The 18,717-nt window shown below is 38.7% G+C and overlaps 1 protein-coding gene across 2 annotated transcripts in view; it reads right to left on the reverse strand.

Annotated features, from left to right (window-relative positions):
- Positions 1 to 18,440, reverse strand: part of ZNF143 (zinc finger protein 143) — a 38,890-nt gene extending 20,450 nt beyond the window's left edge. Inside the window, exons 1-7 of one of the 2 annotated variants that reach the window (XM_054582912.1) lie at positions 18,373 to 18,440; positions 10,600 to 10,718; positions 10,183 to 10,275; positions 9,290 to 9,373; positions 8,472 to 8,552; positions 7,071 to 7,267; positions 6,430 to 6,504 (exon numbers count right to left, since the gene is read on the reverse strand). In XM_054582912.1, the coding sequence (XP_054438887.1) occupies positions 6,430 to 6,504; positions 7,071 to 7,267; positions 8,472 to 8,552; positions 9,290 to 9,373; positions 10,183 to 10,275; positions 10,600 to 10,711 (642 nt within the window). In that variant the 5' untranslated portion in view covers positions 10,712 to 10,718; positions 18,373 to 18,440. Of the gene's footprint in view, positions 1 to 6,429; positions 6,505 to 7,070; positions 7,268 to 8,471; positions 8,556 to 9,289; positions 9,374 to 10,182; positions 10,276 to 10,599; positions 10,719 to 18,372 lie in introns of both variants that reach the window. The other variant, XM_054582904.1, reaches the window with a different exon arrangement.
- Positions 18,441 to 18,717: the final 277 nt, after the last annotated feature.

Raw genomic sequence — 18,717 nt, forward strand, 5'->3', positions numbered from 1 at the left:
GAAATGTCTCAAGGTCAATTTAGAAGCTAACACCATCCTGGCCTGGTGTGGCTCGGTGGACTGAGCACTGGCCTGCAAACTGAAAGGCTGCTGGTTCGATTCCCAGTCACAGCACATGCCTTGGTTGTGGGCCAGGTCCCCAGTTGGGGGCCCACGAGAGGCAACTGATCGATGTATCTCTCGCACATCGATGTGTCTCTCCCTCTCTTTTCCCATCCCTTTCTCTCTCTAAAAATAAATAAAATATTTTTAAAAAAGTGAGAATGATTTCTGTCAATAAATCTTTTTTTGAAAAAAGAAGCTAACATCAGTGAAATGCTAATCAGCTTCTAAAACCATCTATAGAAAATGACCTACTATTTACGCTTAATGTATGTTCTAAGAACTAAAAGATAACCTAAGCTCTGCAATATATTCATTGTGTGACCTTGTGCAAGTCATGTAGGATCTGTTTGCCTGTCTGCATAAAGAACATATTATACTAAATCAGTGATTTTTTTTAAAGCTTTTTTAAAGAAGTCAAAATCCTTTGCCAGATGAAATCTTATACATCATTCTACTGTGTAAAACAGATAGAGGCATTCCGGCTGCTGTTGGTCCAGGCAGGTGTGGGTTGCACAGAGCTCTGCTAGTCTCCGAGGAACCAAAAAGAAACCCTAGGACCTCCCAAAATCAGAGTTTAAAAACCACTGTACAAGATAATTAATGCTAAGTCCCTTCAAGCTTTTAACATTCTAGGATTCTGAGGACGTGCAAACCACAGTGGTAAATAAGGGGCTAGATCTAAGACTGAATTCCAAAATGCCTTCAATAACTACAATTAATTGAGGAGTTGCATTTATGTGATGTATTGAGGAGATTAACTATCATTAATTGAGGAGTTGCATTTACGTGATGTATTGTGGTGGGTGCTTTGCATGTGCTGTCTTATTAGTCCTTCATGACTGCCCAATAAACTATTTATAACTTACGAATTAAAAAAATGAGGACCAGCATGGTTAATTAATGTAACTTGACCTTGGGTCAGAGGATGGGAACCAGGATTTAAAATAGATTGGTCCTACAGCTCAAGTTGTTAACCCACCAACCAGGCTTCAGGATGCGACAGCCTAGTGGTTTACCACCTGGTTTAACCCCTAAAATTCTATTTGCCATAATGGCCTAATGCACATGTTAGATAAACTTGTTATTTGATGTGTTTAATCTTGTATATTAGATGTAAATAATTTATACTCTGGGGGAGGATAAAAAGCAACTTGAAGAATTTTTAAAAGTATGTCCTCTTTCAAGAAAGGGATTAATCATTGAAGTGTAGCAACAGGGGAGTCTGTAGAGAACCATGGGGAGCCATAAGCATTGCTAGAAAGACTTAAAAAACAAACAAATCCCATGCCTTTCTAACAATGATTACTATTGGGTAGTAGTCCTTAACTTTTAATTTTTATCTCTCTATACCATTTGGATTTTTGAAACATAAACATTGTTACTTCTTTTAAAAAGAAGTATACAATAGCTATCTGTATAATAAGGTAATTGGTCATTTTATTTTGTTTTTAACTTTGTACTTCTCTTAAATAAAAAAGGAGGAAGGAAGGGAGGGAGCGAGGGTCGGAGAAAAAGCTACTGCCCTGACCATTGTAGTTCAGTGGGTTGGGCATCATCCAGCAAATCAAAAGGTTGCTGGTTTGATTCCTGGTCAGGGCACCTGTCTGGGTTGTGGGCCAAGTTCCCGGTTGGGGGAGTGCAATAGGCAACTGATTGGATTCTCTCACACACTGATGTTTCTCTTCCTCTCTTTCTCCCTCCCTTTTCCTCTTTCTAAAAATAAATGAATAAAATATTTTTTAAAAAATTGTTTTAAACTACTAAAATACTATTTTTTAAAGAATCCTAGATTCCACTCCAGACCTACTTATCTAATCTCTGAAGTTGGTCTTAGTCATGGGTTATTTTTAAAAACTCCACAGCTTAATTTTGTATTTATCCTTGATTAATAACCACTGCTAATACCTTTGAGAAAAAAGAAAAGAGGCTTAGAAAAGCAAGGTTCAAGATCACAAAGCTAGATAAAAATACAAAAAATATACATGAAATATAATCCATATTAAAAATGCCTAAACAGGTTTTGGGGTGATCATCCAACCCATGTTCTGGGAGAATCTGCTACCCCATCCATAGACTCTGATAACCAGAAAAGATTGGTATATCTAAGGCTGGCCAGTGAGCTATGCCTCACATGGCCTGATTTAAAAAGTCAAGTTGAGCCATGGCCAGTGTGGCTCAGCTGGTTGGAGAGTCATCCCATAAACCAAAGAGTCACGGGTTTGATTCCTAGTTGGGGTACATGGCTAGTTAGTGGCTTCGGTACCTGGTTGGGATACATAGGACAGATGGCCAAATGGTTTCTCTCTCACGTGAATGCTTCTCTCCCTCTTTCTCCCTCCCTTCCTCTCTCTCTAAAATCAATAAATATGTCTTTGGGTGAGGATTAAAAAGAAAATGTCAGCCCTGGCTGGTGTAGGTCAGTGGATTGAGTGCCAGCCTGTGAACCAAAGGGTCACTGGTTCGATTCCCAGGGTAGGGTACATGCCTGGGTTGCAGGCTGGGTCTCTGGGGCGGGGGGGTGGGTATGTGAGAGGCAACCACACATTGTTGTTTCTCTCCCTCTCTTTTTCCTTCGCTTTCCCTTTCTAAAAATAAAATCTTTTTTTTTTTTTTAAAGTCAAACTGAGTCCACAAATTCTCCTTCACTGGAATTTGACCTAAGAAATCTTGAGTTGATCACGGGTAGTAAGCTGGAGAAAGCATGGCTGTAATGAACCATGTGTAAACTCAGCGACGATGCACAGAAAGCCTGAGTGCAGAGAAAAGAAGGGGGCAGAGATGCCATGGAAGAGGGGAGGAGGATGAAAAAGGAGGAATGGAAATAGCCTTCAGTGATGTCTCCTCTGCAATTCTGGTTCCTGTGAAGTTCAATTGTTCAGCAGTTCCTATTTTGGGCTTCTTGTATAGTCATATAATATATCTATTTATCTTAAGCTAGTTTGACTAATGTTTTGTGGTATTAGAGCTCTGATTAAAACTGGCAAACCAAAGAATTTTGATCTCCAATGTAAATAAAATTAATTTGAATAAAGTCAAAACTAATCAAAACCATGAAGAAGGTCTGGTATTCCAAGAGAACACGTAAGTGTAAATAATGCTGTTCTCATGCTTATACATTTACAAATTATGCTCTCATGTCTTACCTAAAATATCAGTCAAATGAAGATCTCTTTTGATTTTCATAACCCCATGAGATGGGTAGAGGAAAGAGTATTATTATTCAAATATAGCAGGAAAGATCTCAGATCCAGAGGAGCTAATTTGCTCCATCATATAGCTACTACATAGCAGAGTGGAAACTCAACTCAGGTTGGTTTTTTTTTAAATTACAAATTATATGCTACTTTAATACTATGCTGTTTCCTACTTAACTAAGGGTGGTATAACATGAGGGCAAGGACTGTAGTAGTCTCCCCCAAACACATACTCCATCATCCTTACAGTTCTTATAACAACACCTGGGCATTCTTTTTTTTTTAATCCTCACCCAAGGATATTTAAAAAATTGATTTCAGAGAGAAAGGAAAGGAGAGAGCAAAAGAAACATCAACTGGTTGTCTCCGATATGCACCCCAACCTGGGATTGCACCTGCAACCTAGGTATGTGCCCTGATCGGGAATCAAATCTGCAACATTTTGGGGTGCAGGATGATGATGCTCCAACCAACTAAGCCACCTGGCCAGGGCCTAGAGCCTAGAGCTACAACTTCTTAAGCAACTCTGGCAGAAGTAGAAGGAGTACCAAGAAAAAGCTGAGAAGTTACAGGTGTTGCTTATTTGCAGTGGTTCTTTGAGGATATTTTGACCTTTTGATACCATGTACAGAGCCCTAAACCTCAAATATGGTATTTGATTGTTTCAGAGGATGAAGGATTCATAAACTTCTAGTCCAGCATTAATGAAGAGAAATACAATGAGTCACCAATACAAGCTACATGTAATTAAAAATGTTCTAGTATAGCCACATTTTAAAAGTAAAACAAAGGGTGAAATTAATTTTAGTAATTATTTAATTTAACCCAGTATGTCCAAATTATCATTTCAACATCTAAATCTATATGAAAAATTATTCAGATATTTTATGTTCTTTATTTATAATAAACCTTCAAAATCCTGTACGTAGTCTATACTCACAGCACCTCTGAATTCTGACTACCCATATTTCAAGTGCTCAATAGCCACATGTGGCTACCATATTGGACAATGCAGTCTGTAAGGGAGAGGTAAAGAGAGCAAAGGAGAAAAAGCTACAGTCAAAAAAAATCCTATTCAACTTTCTTCTTTGTCTTTGTCCACTGGCACCAACACCAAATGGTTATATGTGTGCATAAAGAGTAATAGGGCTTTTTATGACATGTTGCAGCTCTGAATTCCTAGTGATATTTCTGGCTCTGAAGTTAATTATTGACAGTAATAGGTTTTTATGGTAATAGTATATTATAATGTTACACTCATTTTTCTGTAGGACGCATTCTGTATTAGTTTATTGTAAGTGTAGTTACAATTATCTTTCTTTAGAAATAGTCTATTATTTAGAAACTTAATTGTCAGTCACTAGTAAGAGATAACACCCTTAATAGGCTATCCCAAGGCACTAACCTACACCTCTCTCTTTTTTCTTAATCTTTAAAAAAAAAATTCTTAGCCCTAACTGGTGTGGCTCAGTGGACTGAGTGCCTGCCTGCCAATCAAAGGGTCGCCGGTTCAATTCCCAGTCTAGGGCACATGCCTGGGTTATAGGCCAGGTCCCTGGTAGGGGGTGTGTGAGAGGCAACCTACATACTGATGTTTCCCTCTCTTTCTCCCTTCCTTCCCCTCTCTAAAAATTAATAAATAAAATCTTCAAAAATTTTTTTTATTTATTGATTTTAGAGAGGCAGGAGGAGCAGGAGAGAGGGTAGCAGGGAGAGAGAGTGAGCGAGAAACACATTGATTTGTTGTTCCATTTACTTATGCATTCACTGGCTGCTTCTTATATGTGCCCTGACCGAGAATCAAACCCACAACCTTGGCATATCAGGACAACACTAATCAACTAAGCTACCTGGCCAGGCCTTGACCTACATCTTTTGTATATATTTACACTGTTTGAAGTTCAGAAAAGGTTGACTTAGTGAACTGCAAACAGTGCTTATACTGCTCCCACTTCATAGAAAACAGAAATATTTGGCTATCCAGCAATGTTTAGAAGCATCAAATTTTCTACCAGCCATTTCAGTGATTCCTGTTATTGTATCATTTGCTGTTATTATAAATGTAAAATCTTACTGATAGTCCTTAATAGTATCACTTAACATCATTAAGTGATGCTAATGCTCAAGTTAAGAAGTGTGACCCTGAAGCAGTAACTTTAAGATAGGAGATAAATATTATAAAACTCTCAGGTGACTGCAAATACTGCTGAGGGATCAGTCAGGAAAATATTAGAGATAACTGCTGAGAAAATGAGGAACAGTGTTAAAACAAGAATATGCTATGATGATTATAGGAGCTCCAAGAACACCTGCCCAACACAATAACAAAAACATGTAATTCAAAACAGAGTCTTGAATTATGCAAGTTTTGAATTTTTGAATAGTTGACCTCCCAGCATGCATCTGTGACTACTTTGCACTTAATACAAAACTTCCAAGGCATTGCTGCTCTAGACTGTTATATGGGTAAGGAGTAGGCAATGACTCAACCCAGAGTGAGCATCTGAAACAAGGGTAGACAACCCATGGGCCTATGCAGCCTTTGAAGCAGTCTGGTACAAAAGGTACAAGTAGCTTTGCTCAGTGGGAACAACGATAGTTAGCTAGGCTGGATCTTCTTTCCAAGAGCTGAAAAGGAAAGTATGGAGGGAGTCGGAAGCAGAAGAAACAAAAAGATATAAAAAACAAAGTCAGTGCACATGGTGCCCAAAATTGCCTTGGATTCCAGAACACAAGCTTCACCTGGATTTCTCTGTACGATGAATCCTGAGACCTGAGATAGTTTGAGAAAACTACTAATATATATTGTACACTGTTTTTGTTTTTTCTCCTTTTTTAATTGATTATGGGGGCAGAGGAGGGAGAAAGACTTGTTGTTCCACTTATTTATGCACTTATTGGTTGATTTTTGTACGTGCCCTGACCTGGGATTGAACCAGCAACCTTGGCATATCAGGACAATGTTCTAATCAACTGAGCTTACCAGGCCAGGCATATTGTACATTGTTTCTCTGAAATGGTAAGATTTTCCTAGAAAGATAGTGAGTTCCTTATTCTTGCTTTCATCCATAAAAGGGCTTTAAAATGCTAAGAGAAAGAGATTCTAAAATTAAAAAGTAGATTTACATACCTGCATTTTTTTCTCTTGCTCATTTTCTCCAATCATTCCAGTACTTGTTATACTTTCACTTCCATCAATGGACACCTATAGGAATAAAATAAAGCTTAAAAAGTTTTACTTTTTGACCATTGTTTAGGCTGGGTAGTAAGTACATGGAGAGTCATTATTGTTTATTTCTGTGTATGTCTGAAAATTTTCATAATAAAAAGTGGGAAAATAACCTTTTAAATTATATGAAAGGTATTTATTCAATGCAAGTTAAAAACCCATCCCTTTTGATGTAAAACTTAATTGAGACCTTCCTTCACCTTTTCCAATCTCTAATTTCTACTTCTTAACTCATAAGTAGTTCTATATAGAATTTATTTCTCTTATGGCACTCACTCATCCTCGAATATAACTTTTCTGAGTTACCTGCCACCCATTTCTTTTCTATAAGCTCTTACTCCACCCCATTACTTTTCCTCCAATATTTCTTTCTACATACTTCCATACTTCTGTTAAGATAAATGCTGATCTCCTTTCTACTATCTGATTCTGACTCTGAATTGTTAGTTTCTTATTGGATAAAGTATACTAGTATCCTGTTCTGTTTTGTTTTTTTAATGAAAAATAAAGAAGGACATTCTTGACATTGTCAAATGATGTACCTTTGCTGCATACTGTTCCAAAGCACTGATAGTTTCAGGGTCAATTGTGGCGTCCCCAGTGTGCAGACCTGCCACTGTACCGTCAGCCTGAATTGCTAAGATGGTGTCAGACTGTGGGACTTGCACTGCATGGTGGATGTAAGCTGTGGTGCCATCTTCCAGCTGAACTGCCTGTAACGCGCTCTGGTCATAACTATCTGAGAGAGTGGAAGAGAATGGCATTAAATTAAAGATAGTCTGATAAACAGTTACATATTTAAAGGAAAGGAGTGAAGTTTTCCTAAATAGTTACATATGCCCTGGCTGATGTGCCTTACGTGTGTTATTTCATTCTAACCTCACAATTCTGCACCACAAGTGTATTAATCCCCAACACTGGACAAGTGGGAAACTGAGATTTTGGGAACCAGGAAATAAATAAAACTAATTAACAGTCAAAATGAGTATGTTGAGAAACAAGGATGAATTCATGTCAGTGTGACTTGAAAGACCATGGGTTTTTTTCCCCTCTAAATAACCACACGAAGTTACAGACAGCACTGTGAAATAGTAAATCTATCCAACTAAAATGAACCCATGATTAACTCCTACCACTAAAGAAAAACTTCAGAGGTTACTTTTTCTCACCTTTAATTAAACAAATTTACTTATAATGTATTCTAAAATTTTAAAAATTTCCCCTTGGTTTCACAACTAAACAGTCTTTCTAAAACATATTACATCATTCTATAATAAAATATTTTATAAAGTAATTAACAATAGCTGGCGTTTATTAAGCATTTACGGTATGACAAGCATTGTTCTAAGTGCTTCACATATGGTTTGCACATTTTGTTACCATGACAATCCTGTGATGTAGATACTGATTATAATCCTCATTTTACAGATGATGAAACTGAAGCACAGGGAGGTTAAGTAATTTGCTTAGTCACACAGGTAAAGGGCTGCAAACAGATTTGAACTCAGTCTGGCTGCAGAGCTGTGCTCATCACTTCTACACATTCCACCTGCTTGGTCCTCCCTAACAAAGTTAGTAAACATTAACACTTTGCTATAGTTTCTTAAGATATTTTTTAATTAAAGATCAACACAATAGGCAAAGTAGCTATAGTTAAGAAGAAAAAAGTCAACAATTTGGTTTTCAAATATTCAATTTCATATTTTAAAAGCAGCCTGTATTTGAAGTCCTTTAGGAAACAAAGGTTTGCTACTGAGACCTGTTATTGGACAGCTCAAATTATTAGAAAGGTTTTCCTCAGTCTGGCCAAAAATCTGTCATCTTGTACTTGAAAATTAGCATAATTCTCCTCTTACATGACAGCACTTCAATAACAAAAGATAGGTCTTATTTTTGCCAACCATTTTTTCCTTATTTTACTCCTATTTCCAAAACTGTTTTACCTTTGGAGGTATGGTGAATAAATGCTGTAGTTCCATCTTCTAACTGCACTGCTTGACCATCTTCTAGACGTAAACTGTCCCCTGCTCGAGAACAATGCTTACATTTAGATCCCATGTTTTCTGATAACAGCCAACAACAGAATAAATAAATCATTGAACACATAAAAACAACACTTGCTTTACGGGTCCTTGAATATATACGTAATTTCAGCAAAACTGCTCTCAGTGTTTAATGGTAAAAAGATATTAAGATACTTGTTTTAGAAATATATACCAGGGTATAAGAAGAGTTGTGAGAATCCCTGGCCAGTGTGGCTCAGTGGATTGAGCACTGGCGTGCAAATCAAAGGGTCGCTGGTTCAATTCCCAGTCAGGACACATGCCTGGGTTGCAGGCTAGGTCCCCCATGGGGGATGCATGAGAGGAAACCACACATTGATGTTTCTCTCTCTCTCTCTCTTTCTCCCTCTCTACCCCTCTCTCTAAAACTAAACATTTTTTAAAAGTTTAAAAAAAAAGAAGAGTTGAAAGAAGGAAAAAAAGAAAAAATCAGAGACATTTAGATTTAGTTCAAATAATAGAAATATTTACTTAGGACTGTTGCACATTTGTCTCCAGAGTACAGTCCAGTAACTTGTCTATTATTTTTGAGGGAAAGTCTCAAGTTAAAATTGTCTTTCAGTGTTCTCTGTGACATCTAATAATCTTTCCTTTCAGAAGGACTAGAGGTCAGGACTAAGTTTAGGTAATAAGAGGAGATGGAGGGAGCAAATACTAAAATATGAAAATCAGGAGAGTAAGTAGTATCAAATACTTACTACTTTTAGGTATGGGTACATGTTGAACATAGGCAGCAGAACCATCTTCCAACTGAATAACCTGGCCATCTATGAGTTTTCCATCTGGAACAAAACATTTAAAGCAATTAATTAGCACAAGCAAAAATTTTAAACTTTATACAATTTCAAAATGATATCAACTATAAAAACATACACTACTTAAGATCATGTTCATCTTGGTTCTTCCCTCAATGTTCTGAGGCAATTCAATAACACATCCAGTGATCCTACAGAAAGCAGAAAATCCTCCCTCAGCCATCCTTCCTCCCCTCCAATTTTCAATTAGACAAGTTCAAGAGGAAGAGTGGCTCATGACAGCAGGCTACATGAGTCGAATCTCTATACACCTTTCAGAGCCACACAGAACCAGTTACTCTGACCAGGGGGAAGCTGAAGCAGAGAAGAGTAGACTGATATGTCAGTGTGTGTGAGGCCATTCTCAGCACTGGGGGCATAAGTCCCTCGCCTATGTATATATGTGCTTAGTAGATTTCCATAAAAACAAGGAGTTCAAGAACTAGACTATTTCTTGGAGCAAGCTAAAAACTGATTCAGAGGCAATGTTATAAAACTAAAACCAAATGTCTTTACTCTTGGGCATATTTCTTAAAAACATTAAATAATAACTTGAACTATAAAAAGCAAGAAAGGTCTTACAAGAATTAGGTTGGGGATACTCCTCTCTCCCTCACTAATTCTGATACCCCACAGTACCTTCCAAATATCTCAAAGAGTGTCCCCAAATTATTAAAACAATTTAAGTTAAATTGAAACTAGAAAGGATTGGGAAGCGGTAGAGTTGCTAAGTGCTCCAGCTTTGAGGCTATTATGCATTGCTGGTATTAACTAATGGGCTGTAATGAGGCACATACCTTTAGAATTATGTTGTATATAAGCAGTAGAACCATCTGCAAGTGTTACTGCTTGCAAGCTTACTCCTTCCATATTTTCTAAATTGTCACCATCTATTATAAAAAAACAGTTATTTTCTTTAGAAAACTATCATATGTCCATGCTGTTTTATTTTTTAAAACAAAAATTAGGCAAAAGGCTGACTGCTTAACTTAAACTCAAATGCAATTTCTTCTAGTATTTACAAAAAACATGTCTCTGCCCTACTGTATCCAGCATCTACACCGAGGTAAAAATGCTCATTGAAAGGCTTAGCTTTGGGTTGTCTTTACCTAAACAAGAAGAGGGATGTAAACACAGTGTTGTGATTTTTCACTTTCCCTCAAGATAAATGATATTCCCAAACCCACATAATCCCTTCAAACAAGACTGCTCACCTGTCACAGTTACTGCCTCTGTCAGACACAGGGTGACATGCTGAGCCTCCATTCCTCCTCCAGGAAACTCTGTCATTCCCTGAGAGTCTCGATTTATTTGGGCTAACAACATTTTTTACCTTTAAGAGAAAAAAAATACAGCCCTTGAGAACAAAGAACAATGCATATGAAATAAAAGCTACAAAGGATATTTATGAACCATAAAAAAAATGCTAAGGAAGTAAACAGCTTTTGAAATAAGCTGCAATTTCACTTAATATGCAGGGTAAAAGTATGAACCCAAAGTCCAATGCATGCTTTTCATAATTCATCAGTAAACTATTGAGCACACTGGCAAGTCTTGCCTATCAGTTTTTTACCATGTTTAAAATTCCCATAATTAGAGTTCTTTGGGTTTAACATGGTTGAAGATTCCCACTTATACTCCATTACCAATCCTGTTGACTCAGTCTTCAGAAATCCATCCTGAATCAGGCCACTTCTCACAACCTTTGCCATTACTTCCCTCATCCAAGACACTACCACGTATCATCCACGTTACTGCAAAAGTGTTCTAACTGGTCACCTTACTTCTACGGCGACCTCCCCACGGTCTCCTCTCAACGCAGCAGGCAGAGTGCCGTTTGTTAGATTGTGTCTCTCTTTTACTCAGAATCTTCTAATGACTTCTCAGAGTAAAACCAAAGTCCTTATAGCAGCCTCTGAGGCCAATGGTCTTGCCCCTCATTTCTGCTACTCTCCATCTCATTCATTCTATTTCAGTCACACTGGTGTCCTTGCTTTTCCTCAAACATACTGGGTGTTCTGCGGCCTCAGGGCCTTTACATTTGATGTTCCTTCTGCCTAAAATATGCCTTCCAGTATTTTCATTTATTATTCCCTCATTTTCCTTAAGTCTTTGTTCAATGCCATCTCAATGAGAGCTTCCTTGTTCATTTCAAACTGCACCTCCCACCCTTGACCTTCTGCCCTCCTTCATATTTCTGCATAGTAGTTACTGACATGTTAATGTATTTATTTTGTTTGTTTCTTATCTATTTCCCCCTCCGCTAGGATGGACGGGGTGGGGGTGGGGGTGGGGGGTGGGGGAGGTTATGTTTGTTCACTGCTGACTCAAGTGCCTAAAGAAGTCCTTGGCACATTGAAGACACAGAATAGGTGCTGCATAAACAGACACAAGGGTGGCTCTTCTCACACCACCACCACAACCCCCTTCTCCTGCCTCCAGGGCCCTTCACCTCTGTGCGCGCTGACGGCCCTCAAAACAGGATTTAGGATAATTTAGCTGCTTTGGACCAGAGTATTTCTTGTGGGCCTTTCCAGATCTGGAGATCTGATTTTTCGTGTCAATATTTAAAAGAACAACACAGAGATATTAGTAATGATTTGTAATTATATTTATGTGTGGGACTTCTTAAAGATTTTTATTTTAGAAACTATAAACCGTACCTTCTTTGGGCTAAAGCCAGGGACTGTGATATGGACTCATAGAAAGATATCAGTGCTGTGATAAAAGTCAATCAAGGGTTGACTTTTCAGGGATTCCTGAAAGATTCATAGAGCAGACTGAAACTTCAATACTTTCTTGTTACCTCTAAGGGGCCAATAGAAAAGCCTCAAGGCAACACTGGTATGCTGCTGTTAAGATGCCTGGTAAATACAGGACTGCAACAGACTAATTTTTAGAGCAAGTACTGTTATTATAAAACAGAAACAAATTGAGAAAATTGAAGGGAAAAAAACCCTATAATGATATAATAAGCATTACATGATTTTGGAGATGAATTCTGAAAAAGGCAGCTTACAAAGTAACTTGGGTCATGAGGTTAAGAAATGTCTAAGGTTTGATGATAACTCAACCATTTGTCCTTTTCATTCAATTATTTATAAATCTCCAAATAACCACAATGTATAGTATTAACAGGTAGGTAACATATCTGCAATAAATGAAAGTTCTCTCTTGTCTAAAAGCTGGTCAACTGTTAAATTTCTTGAGGAAGTCTTCAGCCCCTATAGTTTCAATCAGAATGGGGAAAAAAATCTACCCTAACTGAAAGATGAAGAAACTGTTTCCTGGACACAATGTTGCAGGCAAGTACACAGTGTAGGGAAGGGAGAAAGAACTGAGAAGAGTTCAAATGGGCACTATGATTACCAGAGATAGTAACTGATGACAGGTACACAGCCCACCTTATTTTTAAAGCTTTCAAAAACACTCTTATGTATATGGGAGTCTCTGACTTCCTCATGTATGTGGGGATATGTATTAAATTCGGTTACTTTCTCTTGCTAATCTGTCCCACGTGTTTATTAGACTAGCCAGAACCATCTTGAAGGTAGGGGAAAGTCTGTCCCTCCCCCATAACCGCATTCATGTTTTTAAAAACGTATATAAATATCTATACATGCTTGTATATACATTTATAAATTCAAGAGGCCACTTCCCAGAAATGGGACTAGGAAATGAGGGTGGAGTAGGGAAAGGACTTCATTTTTACTTCGCATACCTTCTAAAAGCTAAAACAATTTTATCATCTTTATGTCCATGATTTTAAAAAATAAAAGTAGTTACTATAAATAGAAGCATTAACAGAGAAGGCAGCACCTAACTTTGCCTCAGGGATGCAAAGACAAGGGCAGGTAAATTTGGGCATAAAAAGGTAAGTAAGCAGTTCCTAGGGGTAGAAAAGAATAGAAAGGGCAGTCCAAAGACTCAGTCACCATTTGAATCTGACAGTGTTTGCTGTTATTTTGATTTGCCTTTCCACCCTTTCAGGCATTCACCAGCTGACCACAGAAAGTGCCCCCAGCGGGGATTGAACCTGCAACCCCAGTGCTTCAGGGAGATGCTCCAACCAACTGAGCTACCTGGCCAAGGCCCTAATTATGTTTTTATGATCATAGATTTAATCTACATTATGGCTTTATAATTTGCTGGCATGTTGTATGTGGGTTTTTTTTTGTTTTGTGTGTGTGTGTTTGTTTTGGCATGCTATGTATTTGAATCTTGCTCAGCTCCTGGGCAACTAAACTGCTGCGGAGCTTCCATTTCCGTCTTTGAAAAAAATGGAAGACAACCCATCTGACAGGTCTGTTGTAAGAATTAAGTGAAATAATGTATTTAAACCTTCAGCACACAAGATTTATTTTTGTGCCAGTTTTCTTCATACAAGTGAGAAAAGTGAGGTTTATAGAACCTTGTTTTGGGCTGAAAAGGTTCTGATTCCTGGTATCTAATGCTCTCTTCTTACCAGTCCTTTAACTCCTACATCCAGTCTGCCCATTAGACCATAAGCCTTGTAAGGTATGTGTTATGCCCTCTGGGTCTCTGGAATTTTGACTCCTAAGATTGTATGTTCAATAAGTATCTAATGAGTTTAACATCCCTCGTGTTGCAGAGTGCTTTACAATTGTCTTCCATTATATACATCCAGTCACCCTGGACTTCTGGTCTTTGTACACACCTAACTCTTCCTGTTTTTGCACATATTGTTCAGTGTCACCTCTTAACTGAAGTACCCATTCTACCATTATCTCCATATTTTCTATCACAGAACTCTATCTCCTTCAGAGAAGGATTTCACTTACCAGAATTTCTAAGTGAACTCTTTAAGTTCCATGATGGCAGGGCCCCCATCTGTCCTATTCACCCCTGAATTCCTAGTACCTTCAGAAATACATGGCACACGATACATGCTTACTAAGTATTTGTTGAATAAATGAATACAGTTTGTATGAGGTCATGGCTAGTTAACTACCTGAGATGGGATTAAAGATTAGGTTTTCTTTTATTCCAATGCTCTTTTCATTGTATCTCACTTATAATATCCTACTGTATTATGTGCATATATTAATAGGACAAAAGCCACTTTCTCAGGCCCTCTTCCCCAGAGCTAGCTGGACCCCCATAAAGCAGGACTGACCCTAATTGTTTTATGAGCCTTTATCCTTAGGACTAGAAAATTACTGGAAGTGCTCTGAAGGTTCAGAGGCTCCAGGAAGTTACGGAACATGACACACCAGACCACAACCACCTCCTGACCCTGTACCCAAAGATAACATCAAAACAAGTTGCAGCCTAACTGAAACATCCTGCTTTACAACCACTCTATTACCTGATACAAAGTCAAAGCCCTAACCCCTCAGTGCTGGTGCTAGTACACATCTCTGCACCTAGCCCTTTCCCTCCCTTGGGAAAGTAAAAATAAGACCTTTACTCTCTGCTCTTTCTTTTCTCTGTGAATTTCACAGCCTGCATCACCGACCACCTTAACATTTAGCATGTATAAACTGCCATTAATTTTAATGATTCCAACTTCTTGTGACCATTACTCCATATTATATAAATGCCTGTATTTTCAATATTAGGCCAAATGCCATCATTATTATTTAACTTTAAAATGTGTATAAATAGTACATTTAACATCTGCGCTATGGCATATTATGTATAGTACTCAAAATATTGTATTACTCTAGAAACTAGATATTTTATATTTTAAAAGTTAGAAGGTAGGTACTTTTGGTAGCTTACTGAATAACTCAGTTCAGAGACTAGGCTTTTGAACCAGTCATAGGTTCAAGACCCAGCTTTGCCAGGTAATAGTTGGACAAGTTACTCTAAACTTCAGTTGACTCACTTGCAAAATAGGGATAACTCCAATATTTGACAGGTTGGTAGTGAAGGTGTTAAGTTTATATATGTAAACCACTCAATAAACCATTCAATCCAGTGCCTACTCAAGGTTAAGTGCTGAGTGAAGTCGTATTTTAAGTACAAAAAATGTAGTTTGGAGTTAAATGCCCATGTCTACACATAAATGGAGAAGTTATTTCCACAGGATGTAGAGTTCCCACCGCAGCAGTTTTGTTTTGTTTTTTAAGATTTTTATTTTTTCATTTTTAGAAAAACGGGAAGAGAAGGAGAGAAACATTGATTGGTTGCCTCTTGCATGCCTCCAGTGACCTGGCCCACAATCTAGGCAGGAGCCCTTACAAGAATGGGACCAGCAACCTTTCAGTCTGCAGGTCAATGCCCAACATGCTGAACCATGCCAGTCAGAGCCACTGCAGCAGTTTTAAAATGGGATTACATTTATGGAAAAGGATGGATAAAAATTTATCTTTGTTTTTATTTTTAAATTTTATTTATTTTCTTAGAAAGAGAAAGAGGGAGGGAGAAAGAGCAGGAGAAAAACATCAGTATGTGGTTTTCTCTCATTCGCCCCCAACTGGGGACCTGGCCCACAGTACAGGCATGTGCCCTAGGCTGGGAATCGAACCAGTGATTCTTTTGTTCACAGGCCAGCACTCAATCCACTAAACATCCCAGCCAGGGCTATCATTGTTTTTAAACGTTTCTTTTCTATGAATGAGAGGAATATTTCTCAGTCTAAATCCACCTTCAAAACAAAATAATTCTGATCAACAACAGTACAATAAAGTTTAAAACACTGTCTCACAAATTAAGCATAGAAAGGAGCAATGACACATGCAACCGAACTCTGTAAAAAACCCCCCACTGTGTTCTGAACAAGAAGCCAGGAGCAAGAAGGCTCAGAACTGGGTGAAACCTCAGATTAAAACAAAAACTATATTTAAAACTTCAGAACTGAGTAATGAAAATCTCAGGACTCAGGAAATTCTCCTCATATGATCACAAAGTCCAAGTACATTATAAATAATTAGTAACAGCTAAAGTAATAGTAGAGGCACAATTCCTGAATACAGGTATGTCATCTTTCCATGAGGAACATAATGAATCCTTACTGCACAGCAATATCTCAACTTGCAGCAAAGGGCTATAGACATCTTGCAAATCACGTAATTTTATAAGAAACTTGTATATAAAAAAGACCTCATACAACTCAATAGTAGGCAAATAACTCAACGCAAAAAGTGGGGAAAAGATAAAAACCAATTTTTTCTCTAAAGATCTACAAATGGCCAATAAACACATAAAAAACGTTCAATACCATTAGCCACTGGACAATGCACATCAAAATCACTCACACCACTCTGTACCCACTAAATAATAAGTGTTGACAAAGATATGAAGAAATGAGATCTCTCATACACTGGTGGTAGGAATGTAAAATGGTGCAAACATTTTTGAAAACAATTTGAGTTCCTCAAAAGGTTGAATGTAGTTACCACCCATATGATCAAAAAATTCTCCTCCTAGGTGTGTGTGTCTGTGTGTGTGTATATATGAGAAACAAAAATGTTATGTCCACACAAAAACTTGTACACAATGTTGATAGCAGCACTATCCATAACAAACAGTGGAAACCACCATATGTCCATTTACAGATAATAAATAAAACATGTTATGTCCATACATGAAATAACTGGCAATAGAAAGAAATGAAGTATTGATAATGCCATAACATGAAGGACCCTTGCAAATGTTATGCAAGTGAAAGAAGCCAATCACAAAAGCCCACATACTGAGACTCTTATGTTCACAACAGGCAAAGCTGTACATTAGTGGTTGGGGAAGAAGTTGGGGGGTTAAAGAGAATGGGGAGTTTCTTTTTTGGAATGATGAACATGTTTTAAAATTTACGGTGATGATGGTTGCACAACTCTGAATATACCAAGCCAACTTAATTACACACTTTAAACGGATGAATAGTTTGGTATGTGAATTATATCAATAAAACTTTTTTTTAAGGGGAGGGGGGAGGCTATGGAATTTCCAAACTATACCTCAATTAGTTACAAATCTGATCATCTCATCAGTTTTTGGATGATCTTATTACCTATTCTCTTACTAAACACTTATCAATGAACTTAAACTATACTCTCAGCGAAAGAAGGTATTAAATATTGCAGATTTTTGTCAACTACAGCAAAACCCACTATCTTCTAGTGAGATTCAGGACAAAGCTGACCACAGCCTTCAACCTACAATTTTTCACCACATTCCCACCATGGCTATACCAGCTGATTAGACACTTCCAAAGCAAAGACTTAAGTTGATTTTAAATAATGGGTTTAGCAATGGTACTCTTTCCCCCTACTTTTTGCTTGACTTCATTAGTGTAGGTGATAAAACCCTTATTGTTTATAAAAAAAAAAGGAAATAAAAATTGGTTCACGTTCCACAATGTTACAAAGCAACTGAAGGAATTGTTCACACTTTGACCAAAACCGACAAAAAAGGAGGAATGATAAAATTAACAACTTCAATATTCGGTGTGAGGCCTAAAATGACCCCCCAGAAAATTTTTAAGTAAGAGAAATAAGTAATCTGTGCACGATATAGGTGGGAAGAAATTCTAGGTGCGTTCTTCAGGAGAGGTCCGAGCGGGCCCACGGCCAGTCCTGCCGACGGCGCCACAGCTGGGGCCTGGTACGGACCACGGCCCGCCGTCCCAGGCGGAGGAGCTTCACCACGGGAGCGCCTGGGGACTCGCTCCGCATGGAGGTCAAGACGAAAGGCGCCGCCAGAATCCCGAGGGCTCCACCCTCCCGTCCCTCTCCTCGGCGGTCCCCTCAGGGGAACAGGCGGGGCACAGCGAGCAAAGACAACGTGGGGGGGGTGTCTTCGGTAAGAAAAGCTCCGCCGCCCCAGAGTGGCGGCCGTGGGTTATTAATAAACTCCACTTCTGCCCAGGCGCCGCTGCCCGCCGTAAAATCAGAAGGGCCTGCGACGAAGCCTGAGCAGCCAGAGTCAGGGCCCGGGCCCGAGCGGGCCCGCGCCGCCGCGCTGAGGGCGGCGGCCGGGCGGAGAATAATGCACACTGGGTAAAAACACATTTATATACGAACCTCCGAGAAAATTTTCCAACAATTCCTTCGTCCGACCACCATGCACCAGGACAGGAAACAGCCGCCCGGCCCCCAAGCCCCGCAACCCGCATACCCAGTCTGAAGCCCGCCCCTAGCCTCCATTGGGCTGTCACTACGTCACTCATTAGACGCTTCCTGCTTACCATTGGCTCAAATTTAGGTGACGCGAGAGACCATCTTATCCACGCCCCATTTTCGTGACGTCATGCATTAAAGCCGGCGCCTGAGTGGCTTGTCTGAAGAGCGGAATCAAAGTTCCTGTGTCTGAGTGGTTGGTAGAACCGGTTATCCCAGGCCGACACCGCCTTGCTAACTAGTGAATTA

Source organism: Pteronotus mesoamericanus, unplaced genomic scaffold, assembly GCF_021234165.1.
Source record: "Pteronotus mesoamericanus isolate MK-2021 breed Mesoamerican mustached bat unplaced genomic scaffold, CSHL_Meso_final contig_1189, whole genome shotgun sequence".
NCBI lineage: Eukaryota > Metazoa > Chordata > Mammalia > Chiroptera > Mormoopidae > Pteronotus > Pteronotus mesoamericanus.